This window comes from Bactrocera dorsalis, chromosome 6, assembly GCF_023373825.1.
Source record: "Bactrocera dorsalis isolate Fly_Bdor chromosome 6, ASM2337382v1, whole genome shotgun sequence".
NCBI classification, from domain to species: domain Eukaryota; kingdom Metazoa; phylum Arthropoda; class Insecta; order Diptera; family Tephritidae; genus Bactrocera; species Bactrocera dorsalis.
In genome coordinates, this window is record NC_064308.1 from 38,590,640 (window position 1) to 38,605,220 (window position 14,581).

General features: G+C 35.6%; 1 protein-coding gene across 7 annotated transcripts in view; it reads right to left on the minus strand.

Moving 5' to 3' along the window:
- The window catches only part of LOC105234225 (protein zntC), a 453,706-nt gene that overhangs the window by 313,098 nt on the left and 126,027 nt on the right, over positions 1 to 14,581 (minus strand). For 4 of the 7 annotated variants that reach the window (XM_049460519.1, XM_049460520.1, XM_049460518.1 and 1 more), the window contains exon 3: positions 3,123 to 3,775. The exons of 2 other annotated variants lie outside the window; for them this stretch is intronic. In XM_049460519.1, the coding sequence (XP_049316476.1) occupies positions 3,540 to 3,775 (236 nt within the window). In that variant the 3' untranslated portion in view covers positions 3,123 to 3,539. Of the gene's footprint in view, positions 1 to 3,122; positions 3,776 to 13,782; positions 13,962 to 14,581 lie in introns of those variants that run through there. One more of the 7 variants, XM_049460524.1, reaches the window with a different exon arrangement.

The following is a 14,581-nucleotide window of genomic DNA, read 5'->3' on the forward strand; positions in this document are numbered from 1 at the left end:
ATGAGTTTAATAATGCGCTTATAAAATTATTCTGTCAATTGGTACTAAAAGCAATAAACTTTTATAACAACACAATTCATACTACAACTAAACTTAAGCCAATAGATTTCATAAATAAAATAAACATAGATTTAAATGAAGTTAAAGAGAGATCTGAAACAAATAAAAAGAAAGCCATTGACAGAGAAAACATTAAAAGAGAAAATGTAACGCTTAATTTACGAAGTCAAAATCTATATATTAAAAATCCTGCTGCAGGCAGACAAAAAACTGCTAAAAGGTTTAACAGATACCACTACAGCAATCCCAATAAAGTAGATACTGCACAGTTCAGAAGGCCATTAAAGCCTATAAACTGAATTGAAACAAAAAAAAAAAAAAAAAAAAAATGTTTATAAATAGAAAACTATGTATGTATACCATATTTTTTTATAGGTATATGATTTAGAAATTTAGAAATAACATATATAAGTAGGTACTCATAATTTACAATGTAATTAAAATGTTAAATTAAATTCTGTAAAATGATACATTCATATGTAAATCTTTTTTCTTATTTTCAAATGTATAATAGCAAACTTAAATTTTATGTCTACCTTTTCTAATATATTTTTACCGAATTCGATGGGACTCGAATTTAATATGGGAGGGCGAGTTATATATAAATATGCAAACCTCTTTCTTTTCTCGCTCTCACTCTCGAATGAGATTTACTGTTAATTTTGTATACTTAGTTTTTTAAGTTTGAACTCAACCTTTGTTAACAGATCCTGGATAATCGTTAAGTAAGTCGAAGAGTAACGATCAAATAATAAAGATTGATATAATTGTATTAGCAACATTCAGTTTTTTATTCATCTGAATATTTCTTGTATGTATGTATGTATGTGTATGGTAACACAAATATTTTTATTGAGATTTAAGGAATGTTGTTGATGATTGGTTGGTTTTATACAACATTTCAAAATGGAATATACTTTATAATAATAATTTCAACTAATTTAGGATGAATTTGACGATTACTTCGAATTTCCTTCAAGAAACAATTGTTGATTTGATGTTTCTTCGCAAAACCAGGTTTGCCATATTCACACTTTATTGAAAAAAAGTATTAAAAATTAGTACTAGATTTCTTGAGAGCTGCATACTAGCACAAGTAACTTTATCACAGGAACGTTTCTGGACCGTTTTTTAAGCGTTTTTTTATATGAAGTTTTTACGTTTCTTGAGAGCTGCGTACTAAGCTTAGGGCCTGAAACCATCGAGAAAGTACCCCAAAATTGGGTGGATCGGATAAGCTACTGTAAACTCAGCCGTGGTGGTCATTTGTCTGAAATTGTTTTCCACAAATAAATTTCATAAAAAAAACCTTTTAAATAAATGTTAGACCTTTGAAAAATATCAAGCCGTTTTTTTATTGACTTTTTAAATTTAAAATTTTATATGGCCCACTCGTTAAAAGCATTAGCGGCAAATTAATGTAAAAAATTTATAATGTTCATAAATTTTGTATTGCGCGATAAACGCGGCAACAACGCTGAGCGTTGAAAAATTCGATTTTGACGGCGCGTTGAGAAGAGAAGTTGGCAGCAGAAAACGAAAAAGTTCTAATTTTTCTTAAAAAATTACGTTCGATAACATTCGAAGCTTAATGCTTGCACAAATGGATGAAAGTATTACTAATAAAATAATTCGTATTGCATTTCATTTCCTTTGTACAATTTAAGAATTTAAGTAAGTTGACCTAAAGTTACCACTTTCTTTAGGGATATCGAGTCGATGTTACGGCTTGGCGGTCGACACTTTTATTTAGGTCTGCCTACTATTTATAACTATTTTCAATTGATGTTGTTAAATGCTGTTAACGAAAAATTAAATAATTCCATCTTGATATGAATAAATTTAAGCATTTAATTAACTTATTCATGGACAAACTGGAAAATTTATTTTACAATGAGCGGACCGCAAGAAATAAATAATTTAACTCTGTAAATAAAAAAAACTATTCTTCTTCTTTACTGGCGTAGACACCGCTTACGCGATTATAGCCGAGTTAACAACAGCGCGACAGTCATTTCTTTTTTTCGCAACGGGGCGCCGATTGCAAATTTCAAGCGAAGCCAAGTACTTCTCCACCTGGTCTTTCCAACAGAGTGGGGGTCTTCCTCTTCCTCTGCTTTCCCGGGTGGGTATTGCGTCGAATACTTTCAGAGCTGGTGTGTTTTCGTCCATACGCATGACATGACCTTGCCAGCGCAGCCGCTGTCTGTTAATTCGCTGAGCTATGTCAATGTCGTCGTATATCTCATACAGCTCATCGTTCCATCGAATGCGATATTCGTCGTGGCCAACGCGCAAAGGATCATAAATCTTTCGCAGAACCTCTCAATCGAAAACTCGCAACGTCCACTCATCAGTTGTTGTCATCGTCCAAGCCTCTGCATCATATAGCAGGACGGAAATTATGAGTGACTTATACGAGAAGAGTTTGGTTTTTGTTCGTCGAGAGAAGACTTTACTTTTGTTGTTAATGCTGGTTCCAAAATAGACGAAATTATGTACATCTTCGAAGTTATGACTATTAACAGTGACGTAGGAGTCTAGTCGCGAGTGCTTGGTATTGCTCAACGTCAGTTTACACAGCCGATAAGTTTTGTGGGGATACCAAATTCATACACCACGGCAGCTCCTTTTCATGCTGTCAAATACAGCTTTGAAATCGACGAAGAGATGGTGAGTGTCGATTCTAAGGTTTGGCGCATGGTGAATATCTGGTCGGCTGTTGATTTTCCAGGTCTGAAGCCACACTGATAAGGTCCAATCAGTTTGTTGACGGTGGGCTTTAATCTTTCACACAATACGCTTGATAGAATCTTATGTACAATATTTAGGAGATTTATGCCACGGTAGTTGGCGCAGATTGTGGGGTCTCCCTTTTTGTGGATTGGGCAGAGCACACTTAAATTCCAATTGTTGGGTATGGTTTCGTCCGACCATATTTTGCAAAGCGGCTGATGTATTCTCCTAAACAGTTCTTCGCCGCCGTGTTTAAATAGCTCGGACGGCAATCTATCGCCCCGCCGCTAGTAGTTTATAAAATCTATATTAATTAAACAATTAGGTAACAATACAAACTTTATTTTATTACATATTTCAAAGTAATTTATAATAAAATAAGTAAATTTTAACACATATATTTAAGTGCTGTGGTAACATACATAAATATGTGTACCGATTATCTATAAACAATGTGCAGAGTAGTTTGCGCTAAGTATATAAGCGAATCTGTTAGCCTGCATTCCTTGCATTATAATTATTCCTCTCATTAAGAACATTACTCAATTTTGTTATTTTCGAATCCCCTGATTCAATCGTATACGAGTTGCCCAGAAATATTGTTAGGTTTTGTGCATCGTGGATTATTACTTAATTTTATTACGATATCTTGCTCTATATAAAAAATTATACTATATATACATATGTATATATTCTTGTAGTATGAAGTCAACTATGTATTTCATGACACATACTATTTATATTTATTTATTTTTGTTAGTTTTTGGAAATAGATTCTCTGAAGCTTCTCGTAAGATTTTCAATTCGCGCATAAAATCTCCTTTGTCCTCCTCACGGCTGTGGGATCTTACAGCAGGTGTTGACGCCTGAGTTGTGTACGCGTGATCCACTCTGTTCAACAACATTAGGTCATCATGGTTATGGTCATGATCGTTTCCACTGGCGCAACTGCCATGACTGTGACTATGGCCTTTTGACTCTGAAAATATTTGAATATAAGGCAAATATTAAAGTTCGTCAAGAATTTAATATAATTTGCTTAAATCATTTTCTAAATTAAAATGTTTACATATTAGCTTCCTTAATTTTTTCGAAATTTTAATTTTTCTTGTAAGTCTTGGTAATTTTTTTATTTATTTAAAAGCTTAAGAATTCATTGAAGTATCAGAAAAGAGCACAAAAAGTGTTGTACTGTGCAAACAATATTATGGTCGCCAATTGTCGAAATTCGACCAATAAAAAATGCAATATATTACATTAACAATGTTAAAAGTTGTACTATAAATCTTATTGAAGAATTTGAACAAAATGTAAACAAAATCTAATGGAAGTTTCAGAAAACACATTAATATAGTGAAGGAACTTGTTTGTTTTCTGAAACAAAATACTTGGCTTAACCATGCTTACAAGCGAAGTTCATAGCACCAATATGAAAGGGATCAAAATTAGGCGGTATTTAAACCAATGCATATTTGAACGAACTTCGCAAAGGAACTGAATTATTATCAACAATGTCATCAATTTCAATTAAATTTAAATTTGTATTTGCTGTAGATTTGTGCCAATTCTAATTTTATACCAGTTGTACGTTTCATTTCAATTTTGTATAAGTTTTTGAATTGTCACGCAGAATACGAAAAACTGAAAACTCAATAAATCCAAAAAATCTGTAATTTGGGTTTGTTTACATTTTCATCTGTCAAAATGAGGTTTCTCGCTATTGCCAAATACTTTTTTTTGGAAAAAACCTAGCTATTGTTAATGAAAAAAGCGATGAACTGGCAATGCCTCTAGTTCAATATACAAGCTATAGCTTATGGCAAGTCAACATAATTATGTTGACTAGATTAGATTAGATCGATAGATGAGGAATGCACCGCGACCTTAGGTCTATTGTGTCCTCTCCTAGCGCATTGATGAAGTCCAATAAGCTACCGGGTGCAAGTGAGGCAATGCGATCCCCATCCGGAAACATGGATCAAGGGCCTTAATCCTGCGGCTACAGACTGCTGTGCAGTCAATCAGCAGGTGTTCCGGTGTTTCAGGCTCCCCGTCGCAGATGACTAAGTCTTCCATACAAAATAAGCTAATAGGTCAAATAAAACACCCTATTGTTACTGTTCTCCCTTAGCATAAACATATAGGCGCAAACTACTATAACAATCCATATGTTAAATGATATACTTGTTTGTAAACTGCCGTGCGTAGTTCCCGTATTCTGTTGTGCGGATCTGTACAGTAAATTGTGGATATAAGCTATGGCGAATTATATTCGGTCTTTCGTCATCGACCAGCAAGCAGGGAAAATGGAAAGACTCACTGCAGTGAGTGAAATATTGGGTAATCAAAAAAGTATTTTCGTATTTCTAATCAAACTTCAACTTATTATACTCTTGCAACCAGTTGCTACAGAGTATTATAGTTTTGTTCAAATAAAAATTGTACGTATCACCTAAAACTTATGTACAAACAAATGATCAGGATGACGAAAAAAGTTGAAATCCGGTTGACTGTCTGTATGTCCGTCCGTCCTTCCCTCCGTCCGTGCAAGCTGTAACTTGAGTAAAAATTGAGATATATTGATGAAACTTGGTATACGGGTTCCTTAGTACAAAACCATAAGTCAAATATGCGTAGATTTCGCTCCATTTATCGGTCACAGTAGTATTAATTACATTTCGTGCTCTAATAATTTTTTTTTGCCTGCTCTACCTGTAAGTGATTTACAGTAAAGCATGATGATATAGATGGATGTGTACGCATTGACTACACTTCTAAAATATTTATTAATTTATTGAATGACTGATTAGCAATAAATATCGCCTACCGAGCATACAAATTATGTTCACAATTTTGCTTACAAATTGAAATAAAACAAAACAATAAACCAAAAGCATACAAAGGTAACGGGAGAAAATTCAATAACTTTCTATTTTGTTGTTGTTGTTGATATTGTTGATTCAACCAACTACATACAATTGACCTTGGAAACAATTTACTCAAAAAATTAACTATCACACAATGCACTTTGAAATTAATAAAAACAATTTTAACTTCCAATTTAAAACGAATGATATTAAAAATTAACAGCGACGAAATATATCTCTGTATTCAGCTGTGTCACGGAAAAGAGAAATAATATCGACCAGTGAAAATGGGCTACCGCGCTTGTAGTTTTTGTAGCCGGTAAATTTGCGCCAACGTATTTTTACCGTTGTGCACTTCTGCACGTCTTCTCCTTCCCAATGGTCAAAAAGGGAACAACAACCTTTTTGTTAGCGTAGATTAAGGTCTAAGCAGGGTTCATATTGCTTCATGGAAAATTAATAATTAATATCATGTTCCTTTCGCAACTAATGATAGATTAGTTTAGACCAGCGTTGTCCACGGCCTATGCGCACAATAGCGCACGGACAGTGCCAGACACCTCACACCAACATGTCGCGACAAGTGTCTGTGAAAGCACGATTATGCTACTGTATTCAACTTCGTAGGCAAGCAAAGAAGAATTTTGCGATCAGTTGACCCTAGAATAACCAACACAAGCATAACGTGCACACAGTCACGTTGGACAACACTGGTTTAGACCCATACTAAATTGTTTATACAAGGTGCGTTCCAAAGTAAACAGGACTTTTTGCATCTAGTCGCCCCTGGTGGCGCCATCATTATCATCTCGACTAGTGTGTTAGAATCTGCTATCAGTGAGAATTTCATGACATTTCATTGATTGGAAGTGAAGTTATTGCGTTCTAAGTGTCAGTATGTTTGTGTGGTGCGAAAATGAGCTTCGAACAAAGAGCCAACATTAGATTTTGTTTTAAAATTGGTAAAACTTTTACCTAAACATTTCAATTGAGGAAACAAGTTTATAACGATTATTGCCTATGCCGTAGCAGAGTACACGAGTTGTTTCAACGTTTTCAAAGTGGTTGTAGGAACATAAATGACGATCAACATGTGGGCCAATCAAAATCCGTGATCACCGGAAATGCCATCGAAACTGTGCGTGAATTCATGAAAAATCAGCCGAAATTCTTGGGAATGGAAGTGGACATCTCCAAAACATCGATTTATCGTATTTTGACGGAACATTTGGGCTAAGGTGTATGCACGGTTTGTTCCGCACAAATTGACTGACGACCAAAAATTGCTCAGAATCCAACATTCGAAGGACGTCATTAAAGAGGTCAAAAAGAACAAAAACTTCCTATACAATATTGTGAATGGTGGCGAAACGTGGTGTTTCCAATATTATCCCCAAACGAAACGCTAGAGCGCTGAATGGAACGCACCGGATAAGCCGAAAGCCAAAAAATCGCGAAAGGAGAAGTCAAAAAGTAAAGACAGTGCTGATTTGTTTTTATGATTCCAAAGGTATTTTCCAAAAAGAATTTGTTCTTCCCAGCCAAAACTTTAATGCGGTATTCTACCTTGGAGTTTTGAAGCGTTTGGTGCGCCGTATTCGACGTGTTCGGCCCGAATATCGCAATGATGAGAGTTGGCGTTTGTTGCACGATAATGCGCCGTCTCATCGATCGACACTTGTGACCCATTACTTGACCAAAATCACATTTTAACCGTTAACCACTTCCTGTATTCACCCGATATGGCACCGTGCGAATTCTTCCCTTTCGGAAAAATAACAGAATTTCCGTCAAAAGTTTTCCCTTGAAAATATATAATATATAGCTCATCCCTCCTTGTTTTCTGTGCTATAAATTTAAATAACGTTTCCGGAGAGTATACATTCTCTTTATTATTTTAACATTGGATTTATCAAAAAAAGTTTGAAAACATCATTTAGTTAAATTTAGTTTTAATACAGGGACAGACACCGATTTGTTGAAAAAACCGACACACGGTTTGTTGAAATTAATTCGGTTTCTGGAACCTGATGAACTATTTGCAATGTATAGCATATCGATATAATTATATACATAGTTGTAATTTAATATAATTATCTTCTTCTCTTCAATTATAATTACATCTTCCACATACTTATAGTGTTGGTTATTTTTAAATATATTTCCAAATGCTAGATTTTTATAAAGTTTCAGGCTTTCTCGTAGAACAGTGGGTGCTTCAAAAAATTTTTTTTAAATTTTTTTTTCAACTCTTACCCCCTCAAATGTTTGCGATTGACAAACAAAAAATCCTCCCTCAAGCCAGGCGCTGTAGCTTAACTCTAAGGGGTCGCCATTTTTTTAGGTTTCCATACATTTAACATAGGAATTTTCGTTTTTTCATTCAAACTAAAATTTTACCAACTATTGTTACTACATGTCTGTCTTAGGTATAATATTCCAAAGGCTTAACATGTACCATTAGAACGGGTTTCAATACCACTCAGTTGCATTAAAGTTAAAGGAAGATCCAGATTATATTCCTAGAAATAATAGAGTTTATCGACTCTTGCAGTACCCTAGTTAACCCCACTGACACATAACTAAAAATCAGAAAAAGGAGAAGTCTGCGAACACTTCAACGGAAATGACGGGTTGAGCTGATATCTACAATACCAGTGAAAACGAAATAAATATCTATGACGGATTGATCAGGACAGTGTTCTGGTTTGTAATCTTGGATTAGGCATCAGCTGCAAAGTTCTCTATGCCTTTTATGTATTTAAGTCAAAGTCGAACTCCGAAAGTCTAATCGTTCATCTCGTTAACCAAAAGTGGTTGGTGATCGGATGTTATCTCGAAATGTTTTCCTAGAAAATAATGCCCAGACTATGCACAGTGCCAGTGGACTGTAATTTATTTCGTGTTCTTTTAAGGTTCTGCTAATGAAACTAATAGGATATCCATCTTTTGAGAGAATGGCTCCTAAAGCCACTTTGCTCATGTCTATAGTTAATACGAATTTTCTTTTAAAATTAGGTATTCTTAAAATAAATAGTTAATGGTTTATCAATGACGTCAATGTTGTGAATGAATTTCTATAATAACCTGTGAGACCTAGGAAAGCTTTGATCTCTTTTGGTTTGCTTGGTAATGGATACTGTTTTATTGCTTGTAATTTTTCAGAGTTAGGTTTTATTCATCATCGTTGTCTAAATGACTCTCGGCCTACCCTGTCATGAAACACAGCCACACCACATTTCAACACACAAAATCATCATCACAGCACACCACACTCACCTTCCACATCACTACACATCACACCAATACACTCAAACATGACACCACACTTCCAACTAGAACACAAAAAAGGGACGGACAACTCCAGCCGCACACACTTCGCTTTTTGCTCCTGTAGTGGTAACCACCGTGCACTTGCGCATACGCTTTCGCAGCATCGTTTTTTTTCCTCCCACGTACATCATCGTTCATCGATTCCGCTGCCGATTGGGGTATTCGAGCAATTTAGAACATTCGAAAAATATATGTAAAATTAAATAAAATAGAATTCCGAAATCTGTAAATCCAAAAAAAAAAAACCTGTGCTGAGCGATATTTCTTTATAACAAAAGTGAGCTCAGAAATAAAAATAGAAGTGTGAATTTGAAATCCAGAAAACCCGTTCTGTGCGTTGTACTTTCTAGACTAACAAGTGAGTTTTGGAAATAAAGGTGAGTTCACCAGTTATTAAATCATGGTCCTTCGAGGCTACAGAAAGGCACCTTAAAAAAGAAAAACAAAAGGAAAAAAAAGTAAGTAATAATAATAAAAAATTTTTAATTAAATAAAGTGCGGTGACTAAAACACATATTTTAAAACATGTAACGTGGCTTTCACCACCTTACAATGCATTACTTCAACACTGTACATCATTAACCCTCACCAGACCTCAACGCAGAGCTTTCCACCATGCCAGAATTAGCCTGCACGTATTAAACTTCACCTCACCGCACTGACCAAAGCTACGCACACAACTCACCCCACTACACTGACGAAAGCTGCGCTATGCTGCTATATAAGCATTGTACAAACCTACAAGTAACCAATCCTTAATTTTTCACTAACACATACGCAAAAATATACTACAATTTAGGCACTTGGTACGGGTTGCCCCTAAATCAGGGATGGGCACATTTTTAGCCCGCAAAATTAGCAAAGTGCGCACGGGGGCTAGATGAGGGGAATATCAGTTTACGGAGAGAAGGGCATAACAAGTTGAGAAAAATTGCGAAAAAAATGAATTACATTCCTCCGTAACTTGATGTTCATCGCAGAGTGGTTGCGGCAATACTGACATTGGACACAAATTTAAGGGTGGAAGTATACTTCATATCGGAATTGTACAGTTGTGTGAACAAAAAGGGGTAAACATAATTTGCAGAGTTTAGAGTTTCGCATTAAAATTTGTTTTTATTTACCTTTGCATGGTGGGAAATTTTAATCACTGTTAGGAAAAAATATATATATGTTATGTTATGTATCTAAAAACAATTTTATTTAATAAGAAAACAGCATATTTTAAAACTTCACAACACCTTATGGTTGTTTCTATTTTGTTCACACCACTGTACATGTGATAGATCAGTCAATGGTGGTGGAAAATACGTTGCTCTCATTTGTAAATATGGAGTGGTAAAACGTTGCTCTCACTTCCCTCTTTATGTTTGCCCGCGATGATCCCCTCACCGAGCCCTCAAAATGTGCACTCGTGCCCGCACGGGCAAAATGCCACTGAGGGCTAATGTGCCCATCCCTGCCCTAAATATTCTACTACGAATTAGGCACTTGGTTCGGGTTGCCCCCAAGTATTCTGCTACTAATTAGTCACTTGGTACGGGTTGCCCCCAAATATTCTACTACTAAAACGTTCAAATGCTTCAAATATGATATAGTGTGTTGCCGTGTTAGGTTTTAAAATTTATAACTTTAACAATATTTTTATTAAATATTCCAATATTTTTCGATTATTTAAATTCCTAAATATTAAATTTAATCAGTTTTGTCCAAAATATTAATTATTGTATCAATATATTATTAAATGTTTCCAATTTTATAAAAAAATATTTATATAATATTTGTGTAAAACTATGTATTTCGTGCAACGGTGTAATGTGTCAAATCATTTCAACGGACATTTTTCTAAGCTTAAGAAGCTCACAAAAATTGCAATAGTAATTTTAAGTTTGGTTTTTAAAGGAAATTAAAACATTTTTCAAAGAGATATTCAGCGTATGTAAGTATAGTAACTTTAATTAATTAATTAATTTTTTAATATTTGTTGTTTGATTTCGTATAGGATGCCTTGCAGAAAGTGTGTTGCTGGTTGCAGTTTGGGGGTGCCGCTGTATCCCTTCCCATCAGAAGGGGAAATGTCCAGGTGAGTTTTATGTATAAAAATAATATAATTATGTACATAATATTATCGTATGTATATAAATATGTACATAATATAAATAAGTGAACAAGATGTGTCCTAAACCGTGATTTTATAAAAAAGTGAAGTTTTAAAATGATTTCTTGGAAGTTTTCATTAATGTTTTCCGTTATAAATATTTTTTCACAAAAAAGTTGATCGACTACATTCTTCTAATTACATCTCTGTGCCTAAAAAAGGCAGATTTCGATCAGGTGATCTCCGCTGTGAAAAATTCTTGGAAAACAGCTAATTCTTTGGTTACTTGTAGGTTTATACAATGTATATAAGCAAGCACTTCACGCCGAATGCGATCATTTCTTCCAGCTCTCCAGCGAGGACGGTCGCAACCAGCAGCAATAGGCAGGGGTAAGTGAAGTAGTAGTAGTAGCAGTAGGTAGTTTTGGGTAGACATTGCGTTGAAAAGGCATCACGCCTCGGTGTGATGTCAGTGCTCACAATGGCTCTGCCCTATACAGTAGGAGTTGGTAGTTAGCAGGCATTGCGTAGAAAAAACATCACCGCGGGGTGATGCCAGTGCTCGCAATGGCTCTGCTATTTACAGTAGGAGTTAAAGGCTAGCCAGTGAAAAACGCTACTCCCTTCCTTTCCTTCCTTATCGGCAAAATGTGTGCACAGTCAAAAACGTGGTAAAAACGCAGAAATCAGCCGTCTTTGCTTTGTTTTCATTTGAACAATGTTGCCATTGCCCAATACGCATATATAGTTTTGAGCACATCTTTGTTTTCAATTACAATTTTTTACAATATAAAATATCAAAACTGAAAACAAACTATTGAAAATAGTTTATATATTTATAAATAATAACATTCGACTCTGATTTTGAGTTATTTTAAGAAAATTTCAAACATATTGAACAGACTGAATTATAAAAGTTGATAATTACTGCAGTATATCGATATTGGCAACCCTGCGTTGTGAGAGAGCAATCAGCTGCGACGTTTGCGACGGCAAAAATCCAAACGTCGCGGATTCTCACGTCATCGTCACGCCAGAGAGAAGGGAGTGGCGTTTTTCACTGTTCAGTTACATTGCGCGCCCATAAGATAGGTCGTGCCAGCTGACACGACCCACGATTTTGCGTTTTTCACTGGTTAGCCTTTTAGTAATTCGCAGGCATTGCGCAAAAAAGGCATCACCGCGAGGTGATGCCAGTGCTCGCAATGGCTCTGCTATTTTGGGGGAATTCGCAGGCATTGCGTAGAAAAGGCATCACCGTAAGGTGATGACCGTGCTCGCAATGGCTCTGCTATTTACAGTAGGAGTTGGTAGTTAGCAGGCATTGCGTAGAAAAAACATCACCGCGGGGTGATGCCAGTGCTCGCAATGGCTCTGCTGGTTTGGGGGAATCCGCAGGCATTGCGTAGAAAAGGCATCACCGTCCCAGCCTCAACCAGCGTCAACGCCTGGCTCATCAATCCCGTTCGTTTTCATCACCGTGCCAGCCTCAACAATCGTCAACGCCTGGCTCATCAATCCCGTTCGTTTTCATCACCGTGCCAGCTTCAACAAGCGTCAACGCCTGGCTCGCCAATCTCGTTCGTTTTCATCACCACTGTATACATCACGCTGGTCTGGCTGTCCGCATAAGGGTGGGGTGTGCATACAACTTTACGAGGATAAAACTCGTCTCTTTTTTGCTAAGGGTTCATGGGTCCCAAGGCTGACCCTGGAGCGGCTGAGCATACCTCAGCTATGGACGAAACCCCATTACAAACTATTAAAGTGGAAAAAAAAAATTAGAAAACAGTGGGGTGAAAAATACCTAAAAATCATAAAGAAAAAAATTGGCATATTATAAAGTGTTAGTGGAGTACAACACAGGTCGGATATATAAACACATATATATGTATATATCTATAAGGTGAAGCAAACAAAAACGCGCCAAAAAGAAGGGACTAAACGAAAACAAAAACAACAACAACACCGGGCGAGAAACTAAATAAATCACACCACCGGGCGCGGATAATAAAAACAAGACAACATACACAAAAGCACTTACATAAGGCACACCAGAAAATAGGAGCAAACTAAGAGCAGTGGGATAAGAAGCACAAGGCAACAAACATTAGGGCAAGCCACAATAAGTACACTCCCCCAAAATTTCCTTGATGCGAAAAAGGGTAAGTGTATCGCTTCCACCTTTTATTTATATGCATGTACATATGTATGTTTAAAAAACTAGTTTGCCAATTATAACTCTGGTATAACTTTAATCGGTGTATCAAAATACCGATATTAAAGTTGATGAAATACATACGTGTATTAAAATTACTATTTGCCTATAAATGCTTTTCTTTGTGAACACAATCACACCAAACAAATTAAAACCTTACAAAAACTTCCAAGTTTCTACTTGCAATATTTTCCGGCACCCCTTCTGCTTTTAAAGCAGCAATTAAAGCAGCAAGCGAATTGCACTAATAAGCAAAAGGCATATTAAAAGGTACAAAACGAGAAGTAAAAGAAAACATATATACAGAATATATGGTTTATAAATTGAAACACGCATACATATATACATGCAAACCAACTTTTCATAACTTGGAAATTAACTAATAATACGGTTCAGACAAACTTATCATAATTTATTAGAGGCAAATATAGGAACACACATACGAGTATATACATACCGTCACACATGTGTGTTGAGTGCAGAAGTTAACTACCTGCAAATCTCGCTTCACTTACCAATTTAACCAACTTTCCTTCGGCACTTACTCTAACCGCGATTATAACAATAAATTGTACACCCAACTCTTTTTTTACACGGTAGATACGTTCCTCAGAAATCCGTGTAAAAAAAACCGTACGTTCCATGTCATCTGAAAACCGTGTAAGGTTAAATAAAGAGCTATATTTACTTCGAAAAACCGTGTAAAAAATGTTGGAAACTATACAATTTCGGACGTGCATACAAATTGTATGTTCATATGATGTTTTATTGAGCATTAAAACTTAAAATACATAATTCATACAGGTGAAAAATTGGTAGATTAAGCAAAAAACAAAAGAAATCTGTTAATCCAGAACTAAGCACAGAAAAATTAGAATAGAAATAAGGAAAAACTATTAACATTGGTACATAATTATTATTATTATTTGATAACAAGCGCCATTGTTTGTGACGAACTGGACTAAAGTCGGTATATTCGCTGGAGATATCCATTTCAGCAATGTAAATATCATGCGAACAAAATGTGTAGATAAGAGTTATAGAATAAGGGGATTTCCCAGTTACTACTAAGTATGTTCATTTCAGCAATGGTGCTAAGTGTGGTAAAAACAAACATAATTACAAGACAGTGATTTAAAAACAGTAGTAGATTAAGAAATTTTTACGAATAAAAATTTTTTCTCACCGTGTAACTTCAATTCCGTGTAAAAAGAAACCGTGTAAAAAAAGAGTTGGGTGTATTTAAATCAGCGTTGTCCACGGCCTATG